At 42.6% G+C, this 26,510-nt stretch overlaps 1 protein-coding gene across 1 annotated transcript in view; it reads left to right on the top strand.

Annotated features, from left to right (window-relative positions):
* The window catches only part of DNAH5 (dynein axonemal heavy chain 5), a 232,406-nt gene that overhangs the window by 170,246 nt on the left and 35,650 nt on the right, over nucleotides 1-26,510 (top strand). Inside the window, 7 exon segments of the mRNA XM_032594188.1 lie at nucleotides 2,053-2,232; nucleotides 6,143-6,280; nucleotides 10,331-10,466; nucleotides 11,275-11,591; nucleotides 12,155-12,310; nucleotides 13,461-13,643; nucleotides 26,006-26,249. Of these exon segments, the coding sequence (XP_032450079.1) occupies nucleotides 2,053-2,232; nucleotides 6,143-6,280; nucleotides 10,331-10,466; nucleotides 11,275-11,591; nucleotides 12,155-12,310; nucleotides 13,461-13,643; nucleotides 26,006-26,249 (1,354 nt within the window).

The raw sequence follows: 26,510 nt of genomic DNA on the forward strand, positions 1-26,510 counted from the left end.
ACCAGCAGTGTGTAAGTTGTTCTACATCTTAACTATTTTCTACTTTTCACTATTCTGATGGGTTTGCAGTAGTGTTTTATTAATGTGGGTTTAGTTTGCATTAGACCTGGTAAGTAATGATGCTGAGAATCTTTTCAACAGTTTATGAACCTCTTGGGGATTCCTTTGTTAAGTACCTGTTAAGGTCTCTTGTCTGTTTAAATTTTGGATTGATGTGTAGTATTTCCTTATAAGAAACATGAGTAATTTGTCATTTATATGTTTGCAAATATCTTCTTCCACATTCTGCCTTGGTTGTTCATTCCGTTAAGGGTGTCCTCTGATAAACAGACATTCCTCAGTTTGATGTAGCCCAATTTATCAATATTTTCCTATGAGTGCTTTCTGTGTTCTGTTCAGGAAATCTTTGCCCTCCCTCTAAGGCAGAATAAGTGTTTCTATGTTTTATTCAAGAAGTTTTATTGTTTCATCTTTCATATTTGGACCGTGACACAACTAATGGGGAATACCAAAGTCACATCTGTTTCCAAAGCAATAACCTTCATGCTGTCTTTCATTCAGTTTTCAATTCCGCATGCCCAAGTGTTGTGAGGCTAGAGCGTCTTGTGAGGCACCTTACAGCAGCTGTAACAGTGAGCAGCTTATGAAACTGGTGGCCATACAGACTTGTCCCAGATAATTAAAACGTGGCACTCTATGACATAAGTTGTCACCAAGAAGGAGTCACAGGTGGTGATGAACTCTGAGCACATGTGAAATGACAATGGTGACCGAGGAGATCAAGGAGTTTTCACAGAAAAGTGCAACAGTGGCATTGGACTTCTCATGGGATCTTGGCAGGTGACTCCAGGCTCCTGCCCTATGTGCCTGGTGGCAGGGCCACTGCTCTTGGAAGCTTCCTCACCATTTGCCTTTTGTCACCATTGCCCTTCTGCTGCTCCCAAATATTCTTCTGAGTTTTCTTCTGCCTTCATCATTTCTCCAGGCTCATAGAAGAAACTTGCATTGGAGGTTGTCTGAATGAGAGTGTGTGTGCTCCGCCCTGTACCGTGCATGTTCTGTGGAAGCTTTGATTTATAGGCGCCACATTCCTTTCTACTTGGAGAAATCGAATCATCTTCTTAAAATTTTTTTAATGTTTTATTTATTTTTGAGACAGAGAGAGACAGAGCATGAGTAGGGGATGGGCAGAGAGAGAGGGAGACATAGAATCCAAAGCAGGCTCCAGGCTCTGAGCTGTCAGCCCAGAGCCTGATGTGGACCTTGATCTCATGAACCGTGAGATCATGACCTGAGCTGAAGTCAGACCCTTAACCGACTGAGCCACCAAGGTGCCCCTACTCAGCTTCTTTTAGATGTCAAACACCACTCGAGGAAGGTCCAGTTTCATTGTTTGGCCAGTCTTCTCTTGATGCAGGAAGGCATTCTTAATCCACTTATGCTACTATTTTTGAATCTTATCCCTTCAGAAGCTAACAGTTCTTTCATATTCTGGATAATTCTATGATTAAAAATTAATTCATTGCTCTCAAGGCCGAATGTCCAAGTAGTTACCTTCCTTCGTATTTCAGATGAGTTTAATAGAACCTCTGTTTGAATGTATTAAGCGTTTAGTTGCTGCTAAATGCTAAACATGTTTTGTCTGCAGGCTGAAAATACCAGAGTGTATTTGTTTTCCATTATTGATTTTATGGGCTTACAATCCACCTATTTAGGATTAATGACATGAACATGTTATTGCTTTGGAAATTTTAATAACCATGTTAGTATTCATCGCCTAAATAATTTACTCCTTCCCTGGATCCTGGAACATTTATTTAGGGTTGGTATCTCTTGTTCACAGAAGATAAAGAATGCTCCGACTTCTTCGCTGTCACTGCTTCCTCTGTTCTCACTTTCAGGACTTTTGTCCAATATCCTGAAATGTCAACAAAATACGATGTCGTTCATTCATTCCTTAGTTCAACAATTCCCATGGCATTGTGAGCACAATGTGAATGTGGCCTCACGGAAAGAAGCATTTTGACTTAATTTTACTCTTTTCTTTCATAGCAATTCCCAAAAGACACAATCAACGAAGAAGTGATAGAATTTTTGAATCCTTACTTTGAAATGGCCGACTACAACATCGAAACTGCTAAACGCGTATGCGGGAATGTAGCTGGCCTTTGTTCCTGGACCAAAGCCATGGCTTCCTTCTTTTCTATAAACAGAGAAGTGTTGCCTCTAAAGGTGAGCCCGCTCGCTGGAACTGCGTGATGCGCGCCTGCAAGGGCGCCCAAGGCCAACCGGCCTTGTCTTCTCAGAGTGTACAGTAACCTTTGGCCTCTGGGGTTATTGTACTCAAGTCCACAGGGAGGGCAAGGGACAGAACTGCCGAGCACAGGACATTTCTCTTCTCTGTAATAGCACTCCAGTTCAGAATTGTACAAGTCGACGCGTGGCCGTTCTACAAGGGCGCCACGTTGACTGTGGGCTGCTGGATGTTTTTCCTCCACAATGTTAACTTGGAAAAAAGAAACACAGAAAACCATAGCGTAGAATACCCTGATAAATGTCCTGCCGGGAATGTTACAACCGAGGCAGGGTTGGCACACCACTGGTGGCCGGTGTTGGTTGCAAGGTGTGATGTGGTATTCCCTCTCCTCTCCTTTACCTCGGGAAGGAAACTGAATGTTCTCTGTTCTTTAATGTGATTTGAGAATATGCCTGTTTTCCTTCGAGTAATTGCATTTTTAAGCTTCATATGTGCACGCTCCCCCACCACCACTGACAGTCTCTGGCAGATGCAGAGGCAAATACATGTTTGGAAAATAGACTACCGATGGCTCAAAGATCACACGTGTGGCCTGGTGGATTATTTCACTTTTGTGTGACTTTGATCTCTCTCAACCATCGACTAAAATCCACTTATGTTTATAAACTACCCAAGGAGCTTAATAATCATGATAAAAATAATTGAGAGTGGAAAGAAGATAGGGATAGAGTTGCGGATCTGATTTTATTTTCTAATTGTTACCATACCAGAGTCATTTACTCAGTGGCTGAGGCCCCTTGGGGTCCTAGGGCAACTTAAAAGAACAAAGATTTACTTGGCTCAGAGAACTTTAGAGGATGTAAATGGTGTCATTTTGTCAACATTATGAATTTGGGAACCATTTGAAGACTCCAGCATAGCTTAAAAATGGACATTCTAGGGGCGCCTGGGTGGCGCAGTCGGTTAAGCGTCCGACTTCAGCCAGGTCACGATCTCGCGGTCCGTGAGTTCGAGCCCCGCGTCGGGCTCTGGGCTGATGGCTCAGAGCCTGGAGCCTGTTTCCGATTCTGTGTCTCCCTCTCTCTCTGCCCCTCCCCTATTCATGCTCTGTCTCTCTCTGTCCCAAAAATAAATAAACGTTGAAAAAAAAAATTAAAAAAAAAATGGACATTCTGATATTGACGAATTAGAAGCACCATATCAAGCGCAAAATACAGAGCATCCTTGGCAAATGTTTCGAGTGAATGAGCATACAGAGTCTTTAAGGGAATTACTGTCGAATGCACGATGGGTAGCTTTCGTTGTAATTGTTTTTTAAACAAAATGAACTGAAGTCAGTAGCACATAATGGCCATTCTGAACAAGGCTTGCATGAGAACAATGAAATCCCCTCTTCAATTCCAGTACATTTCAGCCTCCACCCGGTCCCAGGACAATCCAGATCATGCAGTAGGAAGTGAAGACCGTCACGAGGGGGAGCCTTTTACTCGCTCCTAGAAACTCTGCTTTTCTCTCTGAGCAGTCGGTCCTGCAAGTGACCTCCTGAAGTGCAATGAGCACCCAGCCTCTGGGAGCCTTGAGTGTATCAGGTCCCCGCTAATGTTCAGTCCTGAAAATAACTGCAGTTACAGAGATCCTCTGTCTGTACCGCTTAGGGAGACGGGGAAGATAGAGGGAGGGAGTGCTGGTTGTCATCCGGGTGAACACGTGAAGCAACACAGACTGCCGCCTCTGACTTCATGTGTCCCCGGAGGGGCTTCACCCGTGAGCCCCTGCTTCCTGAATGAGGACAGATTAAGGACACTTTCCTTCATTGCCAGCTGGAACCTCCTCAACATTGAGCCATGATGGAGACCCTGGGGGGCTGCTTTCCTTTATCCCGCAATCCCTGTAGACGGGCTAAGTGACCTCTCGTAGAGGAAAACTTAAATACCGGCTACAACAATGGTGATTTAGACTCTACTCAATTTAATGATAATGAGATTTCTCCTTGAAAACCATGAAAACCATGAATATCAGTCCATATAAACAGAATGTTTAAAAACAGTAGAGCCTTAAATATTAAACTTGGACAAAAATATCTTTTTTTTTAAAAGTTTATTAATTTTTTTTTTTAATTTTTTTTTCAACGTTTATTTATTTTTGGGACAGAGAGAGACAGAGCATGAACGGGGGAGGGGCAGAGAGAGAGGGAGACACAGAATCTGAAACAGGCTCCAGGCTCTGAGCCATCAGCCCAGAGCCTGACGCGGGGCTCGAACTCACGGACCGCGAGATCGTGACCTGGCTGAAGTCGGACGCTTAACCGACAGCGCCACCCAGGCGCCCCAAAAGTTTATTAATTTTTGAGAGAGAGATTGTGGGGGAGGAGCAGAGCAAGCGGAGGACAGAGGATCTGAGGCGGGCTCTGCACTGACAGCAGAGAGCCTGATGTGGGGCTCAAACTCACGAACCATGAGATCGTGACCTGAGCCAAAGTCGGAACTTAACCGACTGAGCCATCCAGGCGCCCCTCTTTTAAGCCACCGCAACAGGTGCAGTTTAGAGCTGACCTGAGAAAAGAAATGATCCCAAGAGTGAGATCGTTTCTAAACTGTAGTTGTTAAGCCTGTCATTGTTTCTAGTAAGTAATGGAACTTTGAATTTCTCTTAAAGAATTATTCTGCCAAAGTTTGGGAGCCTGAGGTTTCCAGATAGGAAAATGATTTTACTTCCAAAAAACTTTTTCAAGGTAATCTTTCCTTCTGAAACACCCCAGAAAGAATGTGGCCCTTATAGCAGATTACCCCATTAAAGTCAAGTTTAACATTTTGGAGACTTAAAAGGAAAAAAAAGAATTGATTTCAAAAAATTAGTTAAAACATCTAAATTCCTGTATGCACGGGCTATTTTCTACATCTCTTTTGCTCAAATTGCTTTTGAATATGTCTTTTGAGTCAAATGTAGTAGCTTCCTTAAAACATATACTTTTGATTAGTCACAGCTCAAGGTACCAATCGTTTTAAGGAAGGCGAACGATACATGAAAAGCACAGCAACTACATCAAGATCACCACGACTCACAACATTTATTTTTAGTGAATAATCATGTTCCATCCTTTATCTTGGTTTAACATTCTCATCAACAGTGAGGAGTCCTACTAGGCAGATGCTTCTTAATATTCTGGTTTTTCTTTCTCTACAGTTCTTAATATTACAATGTGCTATAAGATACCTATATGCATTAAATATTGCAATGCTCTCATCTCAGGACTGGCAAACTCTGGCCCACAGGCCAAATCTAGCCCAAACCTGTATTTGTATGGCTTGTGAAATAAGGAGAATTTTTACATTTTTTTCTTTTTCTTTTTTAAGTTTATCTGTTTTGACAGAGACAGAGATAGCATTAGTGGGGGAAGGGCAGAGAGAGAGAGAGAGAGAGAGAGAGAGAGAGAGAGAGAGATTGATTCCGAAGCAGGCTGTGCGCTGCCAGCACAGAGCCCAACGCACGACTCAAACTCACGAAGCCATGAGATCATGACCTGAGCCAAAACCAAGAGGCGGACGCTTCACTGACTGAGCCACACAGATGTCCAGAATTTTTGCATTTTTACATGGCTTTGAAATAAGTGCCTGAACAATAGCCTTGATTTTGCCTCTTACCCAAAATGTCTAAAATATTTACTATCTGACACTTCCAAATTCTCTGACTTCTAGTGAATTATAATTTTCTGCTTAGAAACATTTATATCAAGTCCACATTAAGGTTTGATCTTGACTGAATGCAGCTTGAGAAGACTCTAGGGGTAGAACAGAGAAGAGATAAGAGCACCGCCGAGTTCTCCGACTCTGAGATGCTGGCGGCTTGGTTTGCTGCGCATCCTTCACCTTGATGTGTCCTGTGCAGGCCAACTTGGTGGTGCAGGAGAATCGCTACGTCTTGGCCATGCAGGATCTGCAGAAGGCCCAGGCCGAGCTGGACGAGAAGCAAGCAGAGCTCGACGTGGTGCAGGCCGAGTATGAGCAGGCCATGACTGAAAAGCAGGTAACTGTCCTGTGGCCTGGGAGGGACCTTCGTACACCAACGTGGCTCTTGTAAACCCTGTGTTCCTTTGCTGCCTTCTCTCTCCAAGGGTTTGGTTCCCAGAAGGGATTGATTTTGCGTGGACACGATACATATACAACATATAATCCCTCACTAAGCCCTGGAGTTTGTTCCTAACACACGCCAGGGACCTTGGTGAGAGGTCAGGATGGTCAGCCAAGATAGGAGTAGGTTCTGGAACATAAACATTCTGAGTCTCCTTACTGATGGCAATGGCACAGCACCTCATGAGGCACTTCCTGTTACGGTTTTCAAATCCTGACCTCCCACTTCATCTCATTTAACCTTTGAAACAATTTTGCAAGGGATGCAAGGTGGACATTTTAATTCTCACTTTGGAGATAGGAACTGAGGTCCAGAGGCTGGCTCCGGGTCTTGGGCTGGACAGTCTGGACTAGACCTTGGCCTTCTGGTGTCCACTCCAGGCCTCTCTGCTGGACCTACGTGGCTGACCACATGGCTGCTTCCTGATGGCCATCTACCGTCTTCTCAGCCCGTGCATACTTTGCAGCTGGAGGACCTTTCAGAATCTGGGTTCATACATTTCTGAGCCACTAGGCATTAACAACTTCTTTATCTTACTTATACTAATTCCAGTTCCACTGGGGACTCTTTGCGGCTGGAAATGCAGGCAGCGTTAATGCAGACCTAGCGTAGCTTATGCTACAGAGCTCCTCACTTGTCCAGGCTTCTAGGAGCTGGGGTTCCTGGGATTTGTAGTGTTTTAGGGGAAGGGAAACCGGGTTATGACTGGCAAGCATTTGTGTATAAGCATAGAGAAAATGCCTAGAAATTTCAGAGGAAAGGCACCAGAGTTTCTAAGTCACCAGGACTTTGTAGTGATTTTTTTCCCTCTCAGTCTAAATACGTGTTCACTTGGCTGTTTTGTATTTGTAAAAAAATCTCTAATTGTCTTCTTTTTAAAAAAAATTTTTAAGTTTATTTGAGACAGAGATAGAGCAAGCAGGGGAGGGGCAGAGAGAGAGGGAGACAAATATTCCCAGGCAGGCTCCATGCTGTCGGCAAAGGGCCTGATGTGGGGCCCGGACACACAATCTGTGAGATCATGACCTGAACCCAAACCAAGAGTTGGACACTTAGTCCACTGAGCCACCCAGGTGTCCCTCTAATAATTTTGTTAAAGTGGACCGCCCCCCCCCCCCCCCCCCCAGATTATATAAGCTTCTGGTCCCATAAAATCTGTATCTGCCTCTGATAAATCCAGCATTTGTTAAATAAGAGGTAGATTCACTCTGTTCTTTCCTTGATGATTTTCTGGAGTTTCCTCCTGCCCCTTCTCAGTCCTCTCTTGTCAGGATTGAGATTCCTGCTCTGGTAGTCCATTCTCTTATGGGAGTCCCAGCAAGGGAACTTCGATAAACACTTCAGTTTCACTATATGCAGAACGAGTGATACTTTTGCTTAAAGATAAATCGCCGGAAAGCAAAATAAGAGCTTTGTAGAAATTTTAGAGAAGTAATTATGTAACCTATTTGGGTTTGTTAATTATGCTCTATGAGATTCACTTATCATAATATAAGGAGACAATTAGCATCACAATTTGAAAGCGCCTACTTCAGAAACTATGGGGAAGGCATACTCATTTCTACCATGTTGGACCCTCACCTATGCTGGGAGATGCTACTGAATACACTAAAAATATTTTACGCCTCATCTTATTATGTTTCAGTTGTAACATTTTTGCATTAATTCATTCAATATGCTTTTTTGGTTTTGAGCATCTGCTGTTAGGACCCTACAAGACCTGCTCCCGTAGAGGTATGGCTCTGACTTGAAAACTTGTTTCAACAAATGTCAAGCTTTTAAATTAAAAAAACACAAAATCTGGCTGTGAGCGTATCTACCTCCCACATGCTGGTGAATCTGACCGTTAGTCATTTTGTGGCTCCTTTCTCCTGCATAGGGCTCCTTGAGAGTCCAGGAGGCTCACAGGCTTATGGAAGGCAGGGAGGGGCAGGGCACCCAAGCCCACAGTTCATCATGGTCACATGGATAAGCTCACGACTCAGGCCTGTGTGTCCCCTGAAGAAGTGTGTGCCCTGCTCCTCTCTGCACAGGGCAGTGCCTTTTGGGGGACCCATTGCCCTAGGCCCTCTGGACAGCTAGTCACTCTCTGGGAGTACTAACAGACAGTGGGCTGGGACACTGCCCAAAGAACCCAGGGGATTCTGCTCCCTGCCCCCGCCAAGCTCGGGGGTGCGGGGGGGAGCTGCTTTAACTCTCATGAATCTGCTCCTCTCTCTTCCCTGTACCCTCATCCCCTAAAGGAGTGTGGGGTCCCAGAAAAAAAAAGCCAGAGAGGAGGGCCCTGGCCACTTTCTTATTTGGCCAATTGGGAGTTGGGATGATGAAATTCAGGAAGACAACCTGATCTTTTTTTTTTTTTTAAAGTTTATTTATTTTGAGACAGACAGAGAGAGTACAAGCAGGGAAGGGGCAGAGAGGGAAGGAGAAAGAGAATCTCAGGCGGGATCTGCACTGTTAGCGCAGAGCCCAGCCTGGGACTTGAACTCTCGAACCGCGAGATCATGACCTGAGCCAAAATCAAGAGTCTGACGCTTAACCAACTGAGCCACCCAGGTGCCCCAAGACAACCTAATCTTAAAAATAGCTTTTACATGAAAAGTTTGTTTCAAAGGGAGGCAGAAATAAGTGATGCAATGTCATACTTCCCAGCTGATATCTTTCTTCTTGGGGAGAAACAAACAAATATGGGCCATATAGACGTGGGGGTGCACCCCAGCTGGGTTTTAGGTTTTCTGCATTAACTCTAGGGGGAAAGGACTAGAGCAGACTAGAATCCCAGAGAACAAACTAGAATAAATATCTTGCTTTTGGAAAACACTGTATTGGGTTGTTATTACAAAAGCAACTGGTGTTCCTTGCGGAAAATACACATAGGTAATCCTGGAAATGAACTCTAAAAGTTCATTTTAGATAAAGAGCAAAGTATTTGCTGTCTGAACATATTCCTTGATTTGCATATGTTTTAAAAATATGTGTAAAATATAACATTTAAAAATATAATTCAACACATAACTGCTTTATAAGTTGAATTTTTAACATGGTCATATATCATGAATGTCTTTCTTAGTTATAAAAATTTTCACAAGATAATTTTTAATGGCTTCAGAGTATTTTTATTCACTGGCACACCAAAATTTATTTAAATAATGCTCTATTTTATTAGACATTTAGCATATATAACATATAAGTATATACTATATTATGTGTAACGTATACATATGTTTTAAATGAACTTCAGTGACTGGTCCTGTAGCTAAATCTTTAACTCTTCCACTGTTACTTCATACATATAAGTTTTTATAAGTAGAATTAGCAGTTGTCTCCGAGAGAGGCCCATTTGTTTCTAAGAACCGAGCACTGAGTGGCCACAGCATGTGGAAGTCTGGCTCAAGTCTTTTATTGCCATGCAGAGCACCAGGGAGGGACTGGCCGAGCCAGGTGTCACTGGGATTTGTGAGCGAGCCTCAAAACACCACAGTCTGGGGATAATCTAAAGTTTCAGCTAAAGAAAAAGGAGATGTGGAGTTAGATAAGGCAATAATGGTGCTAGAATTTTAACATGAGAAGTATTCCTGATTTTCAAGCAGAGATATGTATTTTTTTTTTTACTTTTCTTTGTGCTTTATGATATTAGTAAGTATGCTTGTATTTTATTTCTATTCTTATAGGGAAGTCATAAATGATGCAGATCTCTATTATCTCTTAGTTATTAACACGTGGGGAGAGTCTGACCCGTTGGCTTGGGACCCTACATGAAGGTTTATAAGAGACAGTCTCTGGCTGACACAGGCACAAAGGCACTGAATCTTATGCTTCCTAGGAAATAAATGGCTCCCGGGTCTCAGAAGGGCAGATAATATATAATGGTTTAAAATCATATTTTTGAGCCAGAGGCTGTATTTTTCTGAACATAAATTTCCTTCTGATTATGGCCCTTTTTAGACCTTGCTCGAAGATGCCGAGAGGTGCAGACATAAGATGCAGACCGCCTCCACACTGATTGGTGGCTTGGCAGGAGAAAAGGAAAGGTGGACGGAACAAAGTAAAGAGTTTGCTGCACAAACAAAAAGACTTGTAGGTATGTATGCAAGTTCCTTTACTGATCAGATTATATGTTGACCACGGTAGGGAGTTAGCAAAGTGGAACTTTTATCAGAATACAAACCAACATTCTAGTACTTCAAATTCCTGTGTGTGTGTGTGTGTGTGTGTGTGTGTGTGTGTGTGTGTGTTTGTGTCCAGATATTTCAGAAGGATGAATATCGGTCTGGCATCTATGCAACCCTGAGTAGATGTATTAATGACCTTCAACATCTTATCAGGTCGTTTTTCAATTCCCTTATGAGCGAATGGTCATACTGATCAAGGTCACTTTGAATGGAGGCTCTGTCTTCTGAAGTTGTGTATCTCTTAGACTCCAAGGTCATACTCTTACATCCAACAAGAGTCGAAATAATCTAGTGCTTGACACTAGCAGGTATCACTTGACCATTTGGACCCTGTTTAACAAGAAACCAACCTACTTCTTATTCACCAAGGCACAGCAACATAGTTACAGTTTGGTTTCTGGAAGTTAGTTTAAAAGAATGTTTGCCTTTGGAGTGCCTGGGTGGCTCAGTCGGTTAAGCGTCCAACTTTGGCTCAAGTCTTGATCTTGCGGTTGTGAGGTTTAGCCCCTGGTCAGGCTCTGTGCTGACAGCTTGGAGACTGGAGCCTGCCTCGGGTTCTGTGACTCCTCCCTCTGCCCCTCCCCCACTGGTGTGCGCCTTCTCCCTCTCTCTCTTTCTCTCTCTCTCTCTCTCTCTCTCAAAAATAAATGTTAATATTCTGCACAATTACAAGGCTGATTATAAAATACTTCAGTAGTGTTTTGTTTTCCGTTTTAGGGGATGTATTGTTGGCTACAGCTTTTCTATCTTATTCTGGTCCATTTAACCAAGAGTTTCGCAATCTGCTGCTAAATGACTGGCAGAAGGAAATGAAAGTCCGGGAAATCCCATTTGGAGACAATCTAAATCTCAATGAGATGTTGATTGATGCCCCTACTATTAGTGAATGGAACCTCCAAGGTCTGCCAAATGATGACCTATCCATTCAAAATGGAATTATTGTCACAAAGGCATCTCGCTATCCTTTGTTAATTGATCCACAGACTCAAGGGAAGATCTGGATTAAAAATAAAGAAAGCCGGAATGAACTCCAGGTAATTTGAGTTCAAGTATATTTATGTTACTGGTCAAGTTTTATTGTCTCTGATGAGCAGGAGTCCGAGAATAAAGAAATATTTGAAAATAGTAGAGTTGTAATCCTAATAGAGCAATAACAGATGCAAGCCTAAAATCTGATATTAAGATCTTTTCTAAAAATTGTATTTACATTTGTGTTGATCTCTACTAATGCCATCTTTGAAAGGTTGCAGACTCTCTTCTATTAGAGCCTAAAACTCTCCGTGATGAACAGAGCAGGGTGGAGTTCTATCACACTGAGTATACAGCACTTTACAAGGACACATCCTGATTTTTCCATTATTATTTATCACCAAATTGGTGGTGGTAGTGAGAATACAGGTTGCACGGGGGAAGAACAGTTTGCTAAGGAAAAGGATGGAAATGGTTTAAGCTTTCTGTATAATTTCACCAAGAATGGGTTCCAGATGAGGATTTCTAAAAATCTCTGCAATAGACTGCTGGAGCACCATTTAGTATTTGTCATCTCTGCACCTTGCATCATGATACTGTGAAAGCAACTCTTGGATCCTGTTCCTAGATCACATCTCTAAATCACAAGTACTTCAGAAACCACCTGGAGGACAGTCTTTCTCTTGGAAGGCCCTTGCTCATTGAAGATGTTGGAGAGGAACTAGACCCAGCACTGGATAATGTTTTGGAGAGAAACTTCATTAAGACTGGGTCTACCTTTAAGGTCAGTTAGACCTATTGATAATGATGTGTAGAGCCATAACCATGAGGCCAGGTAAATGTGACATAGATGGAATTTTCTCAATAGGCAGGAATTCAAATTTGAGTCAGTGCAAGAGGCATTTGCTTTTCTCCTCTCCACTTCCTGAGTTGGGATTAAAGTGTTCAAAAGCAGTCCTTTTAGAGATATCTACTTCACTCGTGTGACAGAATCTGACTCCATTTTGATGGTTGACTGTGGACATGTTTCAAAACCCACCATGCCCCTCACCTTTGTGTCCCAAATCTGGGCAAGCTGATAAGAAAACCTGGGGTTCTCTCCTTTGGCAGTGGTGGGACATTCAAGCCATGCAGTCCTCTGTTCATGCCCTGTGTGGGGACTCTCATCCTACCCCTACGCCCTAGCCACCAGCTGTTTTTTCCTACTCTCTCAATCAATTTTTGGGACCTGTTTGGGAGCCTACCTTCATCTTCCCCCAAATCTCCATACGTGAGCAATAAACCTTTTCATTCCCTTTTGGTGCATGTGTGATGTCATCAGTCTTGACCTCTGAACCAAATTTTGGGTAAAGAATCCATCTCACTTCTGTGGTACGATCACACCACTTTTGGTGCAAAATTCTACATTTATGATATATATTGGTGCACATTGAACTCCCTCCCTCCTTCTTCCCTCCTCCTTCCCTTCCTCCTTCTTCCCTCCTTCTTCCCTTTCATCCTAGTGGTTTGAAGTCCTGTGAATGCCCAATGACCTCTTCTTTTTCGGTTTACAAATACCTCTAGTTACATAATTGTTTAAAGCAATGCTTGATCCTGTGCAAAAAAAGGACACGGTAAGGTGCATTTGTTTTACTACTTTTATTTATTTATTTATTTATTTATTTATTATTTTTTTAAGTTTATTTATTATTTTTTAAGTTTATTTCTTTATTTATTTTGAGAGAAAGAGAGAGAGAGAGTGAGTGATCAGGGGAGGAGCAGAGAGAGAAGGAGAGAGAGAATTCCAAGCAGGCCTGGCAATGTCAGCACAGAGCCCGATGCGGGCGGGGCTTGAACTCACAAACCGGGAGTTCATGACCGGGTCTGAAAGCAAGAGTCGAATGCTTAGCCAGATGAGCCACCCAGGTGCCCCGAACTTTATTTTTATAATAAAGGTGAAAGTTGGTGACAAGGAGGTAGATGTGATGGATGGCTTCAGACTCTACATTACCACCAAACTGCCCAGTCCAGCCTACACCCCTGAAATAAGTGCTCGGACCTCTATCATCGACTTCACTGTCACCATGAAAGGTCTGGAAGATCAGTTACTGGGGAGAGTCATCCTCACAGAGAAACAGGTGAGTGAAGCGTGACCATCTCCTTTTCTGCATTGTGTTGTGATTCTTTCATTGGTGAGAATAGCATGATAAGAGTTGTAGTAGGATTGAGTCCCCCCTTTTTATTCCTATGTTCTTCCCTTTATTAATTTCCAAGTATCTTAGGTAATTACTAATCGATTAGCCCATATGTTTTCTCTGTCTCATAAATCACATTAATCAATTGATTTTGTGTAGACTAATGATGTAACTATGAGGCTGTCAGCCTCAGACTCGGCATCATTATTCTGGTCTTATTTTGCTTTATTTTTCTGAAGTTTGCTCTACTGTGAGTTCTACTCACCTGTTCACTTTTAGGTTTCCAGGATACAGTGAGGTTTTGCTTTCATTTGATTCATGATTATGCTTTTGGAATCTGAAATTAAACCTTTGTACCAGATCACACACCACATTCTCAAGTCTCATTTGTTACCTAAGAGAGCTCTGTGTGTGATCTGACATGACACACATCTGGGGCCTCAGAGCTTCACGGAGTGCCTTTTGGAGGCTGCTGGCTTAGTTATGCTCTGCTAGTATAACTCCGTATCTGTTTTCTCTACCTCTGTTTTGCGGAATAACTTCACGAGGAACAAAAAATGGCCACTAATTGGTAAACTTCTTTGTTTTGAGTCAGTATTTTCTCTAGGGAGCATGTGAATCTTACAAGAATCTAGAGGGTTTCAATAGGACTGCTTTAGTAAAACCGTATGAACTCTCAAAGTTGCTGTTGATTTTCTCCTGGGTTCATTAGCAATGAGGAGTCTAGTTTACTTTATAGCGCCTTCTACACCGACCTAATGGCTTATTTAGGTTAAAATTATTGGCAAAATCTTTGGAATCTGTCCTTCACATTATTTTGATTATTATTATTTTTTTTTTGTATGTTTCATGCTTGGTCTTCTGAGTCCTGTATGTTGATCTCTTTCTTTTTTATGTCCATCCTCCTACCCTTTTCTTTTCTTTTCTTTTCTTTTCTTTTCTTTTCTTTTTCTTTTAAAAATACTTTCTTTTTATTTTTTAGTGCATAGCGCATAAATCATAGAGTCATATGGTTGGAAGTTGCTTAGAGTCATATGGTTGGAAGGTTCAATCTGACTTTGGAGATTCGTGTGGTTAGTAACCTCTGTATGGCAGGAACTGATGCCAGAGTTCTGACCACAGACTTAAGTCTCTCGAAGTAATGGCAGCCTTCAGACTACGTGCTTGCCTATTTTTGGAGCCTCAGTAGAGGCGGTTGGGAAGCTTAGTGCTGCCATACCGTTACTTGAGGAAGGACTGGGATTCCTGATCAACAGCTTGTGGTGTTGAGCAGGGAACCCCGACAGTCTCTGGGGCAGCATCCGTTCACCATATCTTAGGCTGCTGTCACCTGTGGCGTTGGCTTCAAGGAGATAAGGGGCCCTGATGGCAGTTTGAATAATGTACTCGTCTTTGGTTTTCTCACATTCAGCTGAGATGAATATAGTCTCTTTGGAAGAAATAATTTGGCCTGACAGATTTTGTTTGCAACGAAACAGCTCCGGAGCCATAATTGTTACAATAGAAGTTTGAGATGAAGTGAGGAACACTTTAAACTCCTTTGAAGACTTTGCTTTTAAAAGTTTTATTTAAATGTTTTTATTTATTTTTGAGAGAGAGAGCACACGAGAGAGAGAGAGAGACAGAGAGAGAGAGAGACAGAGAGAGAGAGAGAGAGCATAAATGGGGGAGGGGCAGAGAATCCCGAGGGGAGCGGGCTCTCTGTTGTGCAGAGCCTGACACAGGACTCGAACTCACAAACCTTGAGATCACTATGTGAGCTGAAGCCAGATGCTTAACCGAGCCACCCAGCCACCCCAACTCCTTTGAAGATGTGAACAGCCTTGAAAATCCAATATGGATCCCAAGCTGGGCTTTTTCTTACCTCCTGGAAAGGTATCTTGAGTATCTTGAGAAAATTACTCCTTTACTGTTGTCTCCTGATGAGAATCCATTCCAGCCTCACAGTAGATAATTCTTAGAAAAAGTATGGCCATAGGAATGTGACTCTTACTCTTATAATATTAGAGGGTCCCTTATGCTGAACCACATTATTATAGAACATGTAACCGTTTTTTGTTTTTTTTTTTTTGAGAGAGAGCTCAAGTGAATGAGGGGCAGGGAGAGAAAGGGAGGGAGGGAGGGAGAGAGAGAGAGAGAGAGAGAGAGCAGGAGGACTCACCCAAAGCAGGGCTCGTGTTTACCTAAGGTCGAGCTCATGCTCACCCGAAGCCAAGCTCAAGCTTACCTGATACAGGACTCGAACTCACGAACTGTGAGATCATGACCTGAACCGAAGTCAGATGCTTAAGACGGAGCCACCCAGGCACCCTAACCTGTATTTTCTTTCCTCTAATGCAAGGTCTCATGCAAGAAGTGAGCTGGTGGGCTTAATTTTGATGAATTTTAATTCATTTAATTTTTGATGAATTTTGATGAATTGCACTTCTTGCAAGCAGCCGTTTCTTTTGTAGCATCTAGTCCTCTCACCGCATTCCTGCGTCAGCTCACATCGCCGAATCTTCTCAGCCTGGGTGGTGGCAAGTGGGTCTGAGTTGATATCTGGATCCTTCGGGGCATTTCTTGAAATTGAGTAACTCATTTGAAAAGAGCCAACAGATTCAAAAAGTGTTTTTAAGTCTGAATTGTTCCTTTGACCTCAGTGACAAGGCAGTCTTTCTAAACATGATCACCTCTTAGGTAATTATTATATACACGATACCAATATAAAATGTTATAGAGCCAAGGGGGGCTATCAGAAGCCAGGAAGACCCCAGCAGTAAGAAGTTGGTGTTGGCCAGGGTGGGGAGGGGGCGCTGGGGTGGCTCAGTCAGTTAAACGTCGGGGTCTCGATTTTGGCTCAGGTTCATGAGCTGAAGCCCCGCGTTGGGCTCTGCGCTGGCTGTGCAAAACCTGCTTGCGATTCTCTCTCTCCCCCTCTCTCTCTCCGCCTCTCCCCTGTGTGCTCTCTCTCTCTCTAAATAATAAATAGACATTAAAGAAAAAGAAGTTGGTGTTAGAAAGCATCTTCCTTTACGCATGGAGCTGAAATGAAGGGTGATTCTCTACAGTCACAGTAACGTAAACCTTCACTGGTCTGTCGATTCTTCTTGTGGAAGGTGGCTTGGGACAGTACCTTATGATACCAGGGATTCTTTGAATCCATAAACCCACCAGCTGTCCAGTGTCTTGGAGATACAGGTAGTGGGATCTGGTCTTGTGAGTGCTCGGCCGGACAGCCTGCTGGAGCCTCGGGTTTGTTTGCTTCAGAAATGAAGGGAGGGGTGCCTGGGTGGCTCAGTCGGTTAAGCGTCTGACTTCAGCGCCAGGTCATGATCTCATAGTTCGTGGGTTCAAGCCCTGCGTCAGGCTCTGTGCTGACAGCTCGGAGCCTGGGACCTGCTTCAGGTTCTGTGTCTCTCTCTCTCTCTGCCGCCTGCCCTGCTCACACGCTGTCTCTGTCTCTCAAAAAGTGAATAAACGTTAAAATAATGATGATGATGATGATAATAATAATAATAAACCAGCAGCAACAACAACAACTTCCTTGGATTCACTCTCACCTTGCCCCCAGAGAACAAGACAGAAACTGAAAGAGAACTGTATACTATTAGGAGAAAAATACTAACATAGATTAACAGCATTTACTGGCCATACAACACAGGGCTTCAGGGCTCACCTTGTTCAGAATCCTAGGTGAACAAGCAGGTCCAGCACTTGATTTCCTTCGGAGGTGGAAGAATCACTCAAACTCAGTGGAACCGAGAGGAGAAATAATGTAACGAAGCCCTAAACAGACGTCGTTATCATCAGCTCACTGGTATGGAGAACAATAAATCTGAGTTCTCTTGCTTAATCTTTCTACTGTAACCCCCAGTGTAAGGTGCAGAAGAGATGGAACCTTTGGGAATGAAAGCCTGGGTGATCCATTAGAAAGGAGGGCTCTCGAGGGCCATCATCTGTTTCCTTTCACTGATTTCAAAACCGTGGTTACAGATGCAGTTTATGTACACAAATAATTTTAGTTTTCATTTGCATCTTTGTTGAGCCACTTAATTTTTGATCATTTAATTAATAGATAGTATGTTTCATGAAATCATCCTGAATCACTACTGTACTTTCTTACTCACTTTGTGGATGCTTTTCTTATTATCACAGGTTAATTTTTTTAAAAAAATACATCCTGTATTAATTGTTTTAAAATTTTTTTTAATGTTTATTTATTTTTGAGAGAGACAGAGACAGAATGTGAGTGGGTTAGGGGCAGGGAGAGAGAGGGAGACACAGAATCCAAAGCAGGCTCCAGGCTCCTAGCCGTCAGCACAGAACCCGACGCGGGGCTCGAACTCACAAAGCTGTGAGATCATGACCTGGGCCGAAGTCGGACGCTCAACCGACTGAGCCACCCAGGCGCCCCACAGGTTAATTTCTTTTAATGTTTATTTATTTTAGAGAGAGAGAGAGAGCACACACATGAGCAGGGGCAGGGCAGAGAGAGGAAGACAGAGGATCTGAAACAGGCTCCACACTGACAGCAGAGAGCCTGATGCAGGGCTTGAACTCAGCTATGACCTGAGCTGAATTCAGACACTTAACCTACTGAGCCAGCTAGGTGCCCCTTATTATCACAGTTTATGTAAAACATTTACACAACAGCCTTAGTATATAGAATACATAGCACAAATGTCTACCTCTGTGTGTGTGTGTGTATGTGTGTGTGTGTTGAAATAATCCCTTTGGTGGGAAAAATGCTTATAGACAAAATGATTTTGATTAATTTTGCTTCTTATTCTTATATTTGTTATCTTTATATTTTGCTTCTTATTATTATATATTATATCTTATTATATATTGGGGGATCTAAGTTATGGTTCAACAGAACTATGTCTATATCAGCCATACAAATGAAACTATACCTAAACCCTTATCCCCAAAGAGGTTTTCCATTTTAAAAGCTTGAATGAGGGATGCCTGGGTGGTTCAGTCCATTAGGTTAAGCATCCGACCTCGGCTCAGGTCATGACCTCACGGTTCATGAGTTCAAGCCCCACATTGGGCTCTGTGCTGACAGGTCAGAGCCTGGAGCCTGCTTCAGATTCTGTGTCTCCTTCTCTCTCTGTCCTTCCCCAACTCACACTCTGTCTCTCTCTTAAAAACAAATAAACATTAAAAAATTTTTAAAAATAAATGAAAAATAAAATCTTGAATAAATTGTTCTACTTTCCTTCAGAGATAACTTTATCTTTTCCATAACTATTGTCCCATTGTAGTGTTTGGTCATTTACCTACTATTTGATGCATGACAGGTTGCTTTCATAATTCCAAATTGCATTGAGAAAGAATGAAATCGTGCCATTTGCAGCAACGTGGATGGAACTGGAAGGTATTATGCTAAGTGAAATAAGTCAGAGAAAGATATCATATGTGGATCTTGAGAAAGTTGACAGAAGACCACGGGGGAAGGAAAGGGGGAAAAATAGTTACAAACAGAAAGGGAGGGAGGCAAACCATAAGAGACTCTTAAATACAGAGAACAAACTGAGGGTGGATGGGGGAGTGGGGGAGAGGGGAAAGTGGGTGATGGGCATTAAGAGGGGCACTTGTTGGGATGAGCACTGGGTGTCGTATGGAAGCGATGAACCCTGGGAATCTACCCCCAAAACCAAGAGCACACTTTACACTGTATGTTAGCCAGTTTGACAATAAATCATATTAAAAAAAAAAAAAAAGAAACAGAAAACAACAACAAAAAATCCAAATTGCTTTAAATTCTACTATTTACTTTAGGGTATATTATTTTGTCAGTTTTAATCTTTGGGGGGAAGTGTACTTCTTAGCCTCATTGTAATTCTTTGGGAATGTAGGTGGTTACTTTAAATGACAAAGTGATTGGTGTTGACAATGATATTGAATTGACCACAACCATCTCAATAATGTTCAAGCTTTAACTTGCTATTTTTTAAAATCAGGAATTGAATAATTTGCCCCTTTGTCCACATTATAGTAACTGTCGCTCTTGTGAATAATGGCTTTCATAAGCAACATGGGGGCTTTTAGTACTGATTCCATAGCTCTCAAGTGGAGATGGGAGTGGAAATGTAGGTTGTAATAAGTCTTGCAAACTGTGTTGAGAATTTTGGACCTTTCAAAACAGCTGAGGGAAGGAGCAGGAAAGGGGGTGATGGCAGAGAAGAGGGTGAGCAAGGAGACCAATTATGGAGAGTAGTCCATGAGGAATAATTAAAGCCTAAACCAGGGCAGTGGCTATGCAAATGGAAGAAATGGATGGAGGAAGAAAACATATTATGTTGGAAGAACTGATAAGACAGGGTGCGGTTTATGGATTTGACAGCCCCATGCTCTGTCTGTTCCCAGCAGACATGAAAACATGCATCCTTAGCATAAGTACAAGATTAGAAAGTTTTTATCCCTTTTATCCCTTTTTCAGCCACTTTATTATGCTTTTGTAATGATGTGTGAAATTCTAAAGTATGATTTATTTTGTGCCAACCTATAATTTTATTTTTCAAACTGCTTATTTCCCAAATAAGTATTATAATGCTTCCAAAAATCCATGCTTGGAATGAATCAAGGGAGGGGATAAGAGAGGAGAGACATCTTTTGAGCAGCTATCATGATTCAGTTACTGTTGTAGCTGCTTTCCTACTTACATCCTCATACTCACTCTCTGAGCTGTTTTTACATCCATCTCACAGATGAGGAAACCGAGGCTCATAGCGTTACATAACATGGCCAGTGTCAGGCAGCTGTTAGATCCTGGGAGCTGTGATTCAAACCTATGTCTTCCTGTTGTCAAACCATCGTTCTTCCCATGGCTTTACATTCCTCCCTTATCTGCCTTCTTCAGGTGAGGAGGTTTTCTTTTTTTAATGTCCAGATTTATTTCAGCTTAATGCTAGATAAAAGCTAGCATGTGACATTGACATGAACCATTTGACAGTTACTATGTCAAATTAAGTGGCTGTCATTTTTTATTTTATTTTTAATTTTTATTTTATTTCATTTATTTTATATATGTGTGTGTGTGTGTGTGTGTGTGTATATATATATATATATATATATATATATATATATGGCTTCCATATAACACCCAGTGCTCAATCCATCAGGTGCCCTCCTCAATGCCCATCACCCATTTCCCCCTCTCCCCCATCCCACCATGCCCCCTCAGTTTGTTCTCTGTATTTAAGAGTCTCTTATGGTTTGCCTCCCTCCCTCTCTGTTTGAAACTATGTTTTCCCCTTCCTGTCCCCCATGGTCTTCTGTTAAGTTTCTCAAGATCCACATATGAGTGAAAACATATGATATCTGTTTTTCTCTGACTGACTTATTTCACTCGACATAATACCCTCCAGTTCCATCCACGTTGTTGCAAATGGCAAGATTTCATTCTTTCTCATTGCCAAGTAGTATTCCATTGTATATAGAAACCACATCTTCTTTATTTCAGGTGAGGATTTTTATAACGCTCACCTTTAGGAACTCAGGAATGATCATGATAGTGTGCAAAATGTGGGAATAAAAAATATTTGAATTTTTCCCTTTAGCTACCTTTCCTTCCTTCCTTCCTTCCTTCCTTCCTTCCTTCCTTCCTTCCTTCCTTCCCTCCCTCCCTCCCTCCCTCGTTTCTTCTTTCTTTCTTTCTTTCTAGAGGGAGAGAGAGCGCGAGATGGGGAGAGGAGCAGAGGGAGAGAGAGAATCTCAAGCAGGCTTCATTCTCAGCACGGAGCCCAACACAGGGCTTGATCCCATGACCCTGGGATCATGACCTGAGCTGAAATCCAGAATGGGATGCTGAACCAACCCAGCCCCCCAGGTGCCCCTACTTTCTTTCTTAGTGTAATGGTAGTGTGAGTTCTTTTGTTATAGCTGCTTATGGAAAGGAATTTTGTAGATGCCATGAAATGTCACTTTCTGTACTAATTTTTACATTTTTTCAAATTTGAGATTCTTATGTAGTGCATCAATGAGTTGAAATAACCACTAAGGAAGCTTTTTTAAAAAACGTAACTGAATAAAAGGAAACAAAAGTGACAAAGGCAGGTTTTACTGGAATTGCTACATCCCCCCCAAATTAAGAAAGTGATGCAGGTTCCGAGCTTTTTCTTGCTTAGCAAGGGAATTTTCCTTTGCTGGAATGTCCCTGGACCCGACTCGCTGTGCTCAGGGCCTGGTACAGTTCTACACGCCATAGCTGCTCAATCAGTGGTGATGGATTGGCCAGAACATGAAGCAGTGGCCGGTGGCCTTTGCCCTTTGTCTTCATGCAGTTTAGTTACTAGAGCCTTTGTTTTAAATCTGTGGTTTTCAGTCACAGGGTGAGAATTTTCACATTTCTATTTCTGGCACCAAGATATGCCTGGATTTTCTTGTTCACTCTTTGTTTCCGTCTGAAACAGGGTATAGAATTTAGTCATTTGTTCCAAAATATTGAGAGCCTACTGTGTACCAGGCATCGTTCCAAGAGTTGAGGGAATGTATTAATGAACCAAAAAAATCCTTGGAGACTAACTAATGAGTGATTTATATGTTATGTTAGAAAGTGGTAAATGCTATTTAAAAACACAGAGTGGGGTAAGAGGGAGAGCTAGGAAATCAGATAGTGGGCTATGATTTTAAACAGGGTGGTCAAAGTAGGTTCCACTGAGAAGGTGACATTTAAGGAGAAGTTGAAGGGGAGGAGGGAGTAAGTTACCTGGTAGGATGGGCCTGATACAGCAACAGCCAGTGCAAAGGCCCTGAGGTAGGAGAGTACATTATGTGTTTAAGGCAGTGGGTCTCCAAGTGTGGTGCCCTGAACAGACAGGAATAGCAGCCCTGCATCACCTGGAGGTAGGTTAGATTCCCGGGCCCTGCTCTGGCTTATTGCTGATTTAGGGCTTACTGGATGTGGCTGGCGCAAAATGAAGAAGGAGCCTCACAGGCTGTGGTGAGGTCTTAGCTTTTACTCTGAGAGACATGGTTAGTCATTAGAGGGTTTGGGGAGAGGAGGTATGTTTCAGAGCAGTGTTCTGACTGGTAGGCTGGGAATAGACAACGGGCGGTAGGGATGAGGCAGGGAGGCCTATTTGGGTCCTGTCATTTAAAGGAGAAATGACAGAGACATGCACCAGGGTGTCAGCAGTGGAGTTGGTGAGGAACGATAAGCCTCGGGGTCTGTTTCTGAAGTAGAGGTGATAGGATTTGCTGATGACCAGGACGTGGAGTTTGAGGAAAGGGACGTAGTGACAGAGGCCTCCAAAATTTTAGCTGCTGGGAGAATGGGGCTGCCATCTGCTGGGATGGGGAAGGCTGGGGGGCAGCAGGTATGCAGGAAAGAGCCCTGACTTCCCTTTTGGTAGTGTTGCTGGGGTGGGGGGGACATCTCTTCGACATTCACATGGAGATGTCGAGACCACGTATGATGAAGAGCTGGGAAGAAGCTCTCAGTTACCAGCGTGTCGATGGTGTTTAACACAAGACAGAGTTTGTGGAATTGTTATGCGATGTTTCTCATAGTCAAAAAGAAAATCCTAAAAATGATTACATAAATTAAGCACTAAAGGGAAAGGACTTGCACTAGGGTTTCACAATGGCAGTTTGGGCCACGTGTAGCTTCTCCCTCCCCATGATGTTCGTGTGGGCACTGGACCAGAGCGAAGGGAAGTCACCCAATTAATCATGGAATTAATGAGTAGTCCCATTATATTTTGTATGATTTCATATGATTCACTGCTGCACATAACTTTATTATTTTTTTACTTTTTAAAAGTGTATTGAGTTTGAAAGAGAGAGTGTGTGCAAGAGTTGGGGAGGGGCAGAGAAAGAGGGAGAGAGAGAATCCCAAGCAGCCTGCATACTGCCTGCACAGAGCCCAGTGCGGGGCTCAAACCCGTGAACCGCAAGATCATGACTTGAGCCTAAATCAAGAGTTGGATGCTTAACCGACTGAGCCATTCAGCCACCCCAATCACTATTTTTAACTTTAGATTTCTAGTTCTCTCAGCGGGGAGTAGAATCTACAATAACTGCTGAGCCATATCCGGAGTACCCAATCGAATATTTACCCTGCTGAAGCTGCTGTGGAAATCTGAGCTTGGTAGCACATGCCCAGGTAGCTCCACTGAGCACAACTGGAACTCCCAACCATGCCTTTTAACCATGCGTTGAACCCTGGTTTCCCCATATTGTGTCACACTTAAATTCATATTACTTCATTAATGCGTCTAAGCATCGGTCAGTGGGCACTATATTTAGAAAGCTTTTCAAGCAAACTGACTAATGCATATCTTTCTGTCCAAATTTTAAAATACTATTTACCCACTGTCCTTTTTCCTTTAATGTAATTTACTGTCAAATTGGCTTCCGTACAACACTCAGTGCTCATCCCAACAAGTGCCCTCCTCAATGTCCATCACCCACTTTCCCCTCTCCCCCACCCCCCATCAACCCTCAGTTTGTTCTCTGTATTTAAGAGTCTCTTATGGTTTGCCTCCCTCCCTCTCTGTTTGTGACTATTTTTTCCCTCTTCCTTTTCCCCATGGTCTTCTGTTAAGTTTCTCAGGATCCACATGTGAGTGAAAGCATATGGTATCTGTCTTTCTCTGACTGACTAATTTCACTTAGCATAATACCTTCCAGTTCCATCCATGTTGCTGTAAAAGGCAGGATTTCATTCTTTCTCATTGACAAGTAGTATTCCATTCTATATATTAACCTCATCTTCTTTACCCATTCGTCAGTTGATGGACATTTAGGTTCTTTCCATAATCTGGCTATTGTTGAGAGTGCTGCTATAAACATTGGGGTACAAGTGCCCCTATGCATCAGTACTCCTGTATCCCTTGGGTAAATTCCTAGCAGTGCTATTGCTGGGTCCTAGGGTAGATCTATTTTTAATTTCTTGAGGAACCTCCACACTATATTCCAGAGCGGCTGCACCAGTTTGCATTCCCACCAACAGTGCAAGAAGGTTCCCATTTCTCCACATCCTTGCCAGCATCTATAGTCTCCTGATTTGTTCATTTTAGCCACTCTGACCGGTGTGAGGTGGTATCTCAGTGTGGCTTTGATTTGTGTTTCCCTGATGATGAGTGATGTTGAGCATCTATTCATGTGTCTGTTGGCCATGTGGATGCCTTCTTTGGAAAAGTGTCTATTCATGTCTTCTGCCCCTCACTGTCCTTTCCATTTTTGGTTCTTTTACTAGCTTCAGAATTAGAGCCTCTCATTAAATGACTCTGACTTTTGTGTACAATTTGACTTGGTGCCAGAGGCTCATCCTCTCTGTTGTCTTCCTGCCTCTGGGCTTCCTGCTGCCTTTGGCTGGTTCTTTTTTTTTTTTTTTTAAATTAAAAAAAATTACATTTATGTATTTTTGAGAGACAGAGTGAGACAGAATGCGAGTGGGGGAGGGGCAGAAAGGGAAGGAAATGCAGAATCTGAAGCAGGCTCCAGGCTCTGAGCAAGAGTTCAGCACAGACCCCAAGGCGGGGCTCTAACCCACAAAATGTGACGTCATGAACTGAGCCGAAGTCGGACACTTAACCGACTGAGCCACCCAGGCGCCCCTGCCTTTGGCTGGTTCTGTGTCACGGCTGTTCCCTGCTTCCCCATCCTCACTGGTCCCATCTTTTTTCTCCTTCTGTTCCACGGACTCTCCCTCTCCAAACCACCAAGAAGAAGAAGTAACCAATATGGACAATAATCTTTCTAAACCATTCTCTCCCCAGCTATCTATAAAGATCCTTCAGGAAAGATGTAAAACTTTACTTGTCATGGAGAGAGTAGCACCTGTTCAGGCCCAGAACATTTTTCATTTAAATGTACCTGCAGCAGTGGCACAGGTTGTTTGCCTGTCATTTGGACCCTTGCTTTTCAGAGAACTGGATACTATTTCAACTAGCAGGTTGAACATAATCACAGTCAAACAACAGAGCTCTTATCAGTAAGGGACTAAGGGAAGACAATGAATCTATTCTGAGAGATCTGTGTGTGTCTTTTCAAATATATGTCAATATATTTTCAATATATTTCACTTTTCAAACAAGCTCCAATATAATCACAAAAGTCACGTAACGTGATTTGACTTTAGGAAATAAATAGACGGTACGGTGGATATTGATAGTATTTTTAGTAAGTTTCACATTGTTTGCTACCAGTTCTTTCCTCCATTAGCTCCCCTCTTATTTTCATGAAGTTCCTGCAGCCACATATGATAACTACATTACAGGAGCTTGAGAACAGTCCTCTAGGTGAACTTTGTCAGGGATGGCCAAACAATAGTTGTTAATTAAGGAAGAGAATATATTTATGCAAATTAACAGGAATTGGAGAAAGAGAGAACTCATCTCCTAGAAGATGTAACTGCAAACAAAAGAAGGATGAAGGAGCTAGAAGATAATTTGCTTTACCGGCTGACGAGTACCCAGGGGTCCCTGGTGGAAGACGAGAGTCTCATCGTCATGCTGAGCAACACAAAAAAGACCGCGGAAGAGGTGACACAGAAGCTCGAGATTTCGGCAGAGACGGAAATTCAGATTAACTCAGCCCGGGAGGAGTACAGACCTGGTGAGTTTGGTAATGAAAGACAAATGTCACAGGAAAATGAAGTGAGAAACAAACCAAAATCAGAGAAACTGAAGGAAGTAAGGGCTGTGTGAAGTGGGGTGGCCGTTCCTGTTTTGTGACGTTGTGTTGGGACATATACAGTAAGACTGGGAGAAAACACTTTTTAATGGTGTAAATTCTCTAGGTGCTGATAATCCATGTTAGTTAGCAAATTCTTTCAGGTCCCTGTGAACTTACTTTTAAATTGGAAAGTAAAAAGGG

The sequence above is a fragment of the Lynx canadensis genome, chromosome A1 (genome assembly GCF_007474595.2).
Source record: "Lynx canadensis isolate LIC74 chromosome A1, mLynCan4.pri.v2, whole genome shotgun sequence".
NCBI classification, from domain to species: Eukaryota; Metazoa; Chordata; class Mammalia; order Carnivora; family Felidae; genus Lynx; species Lynx canadensis.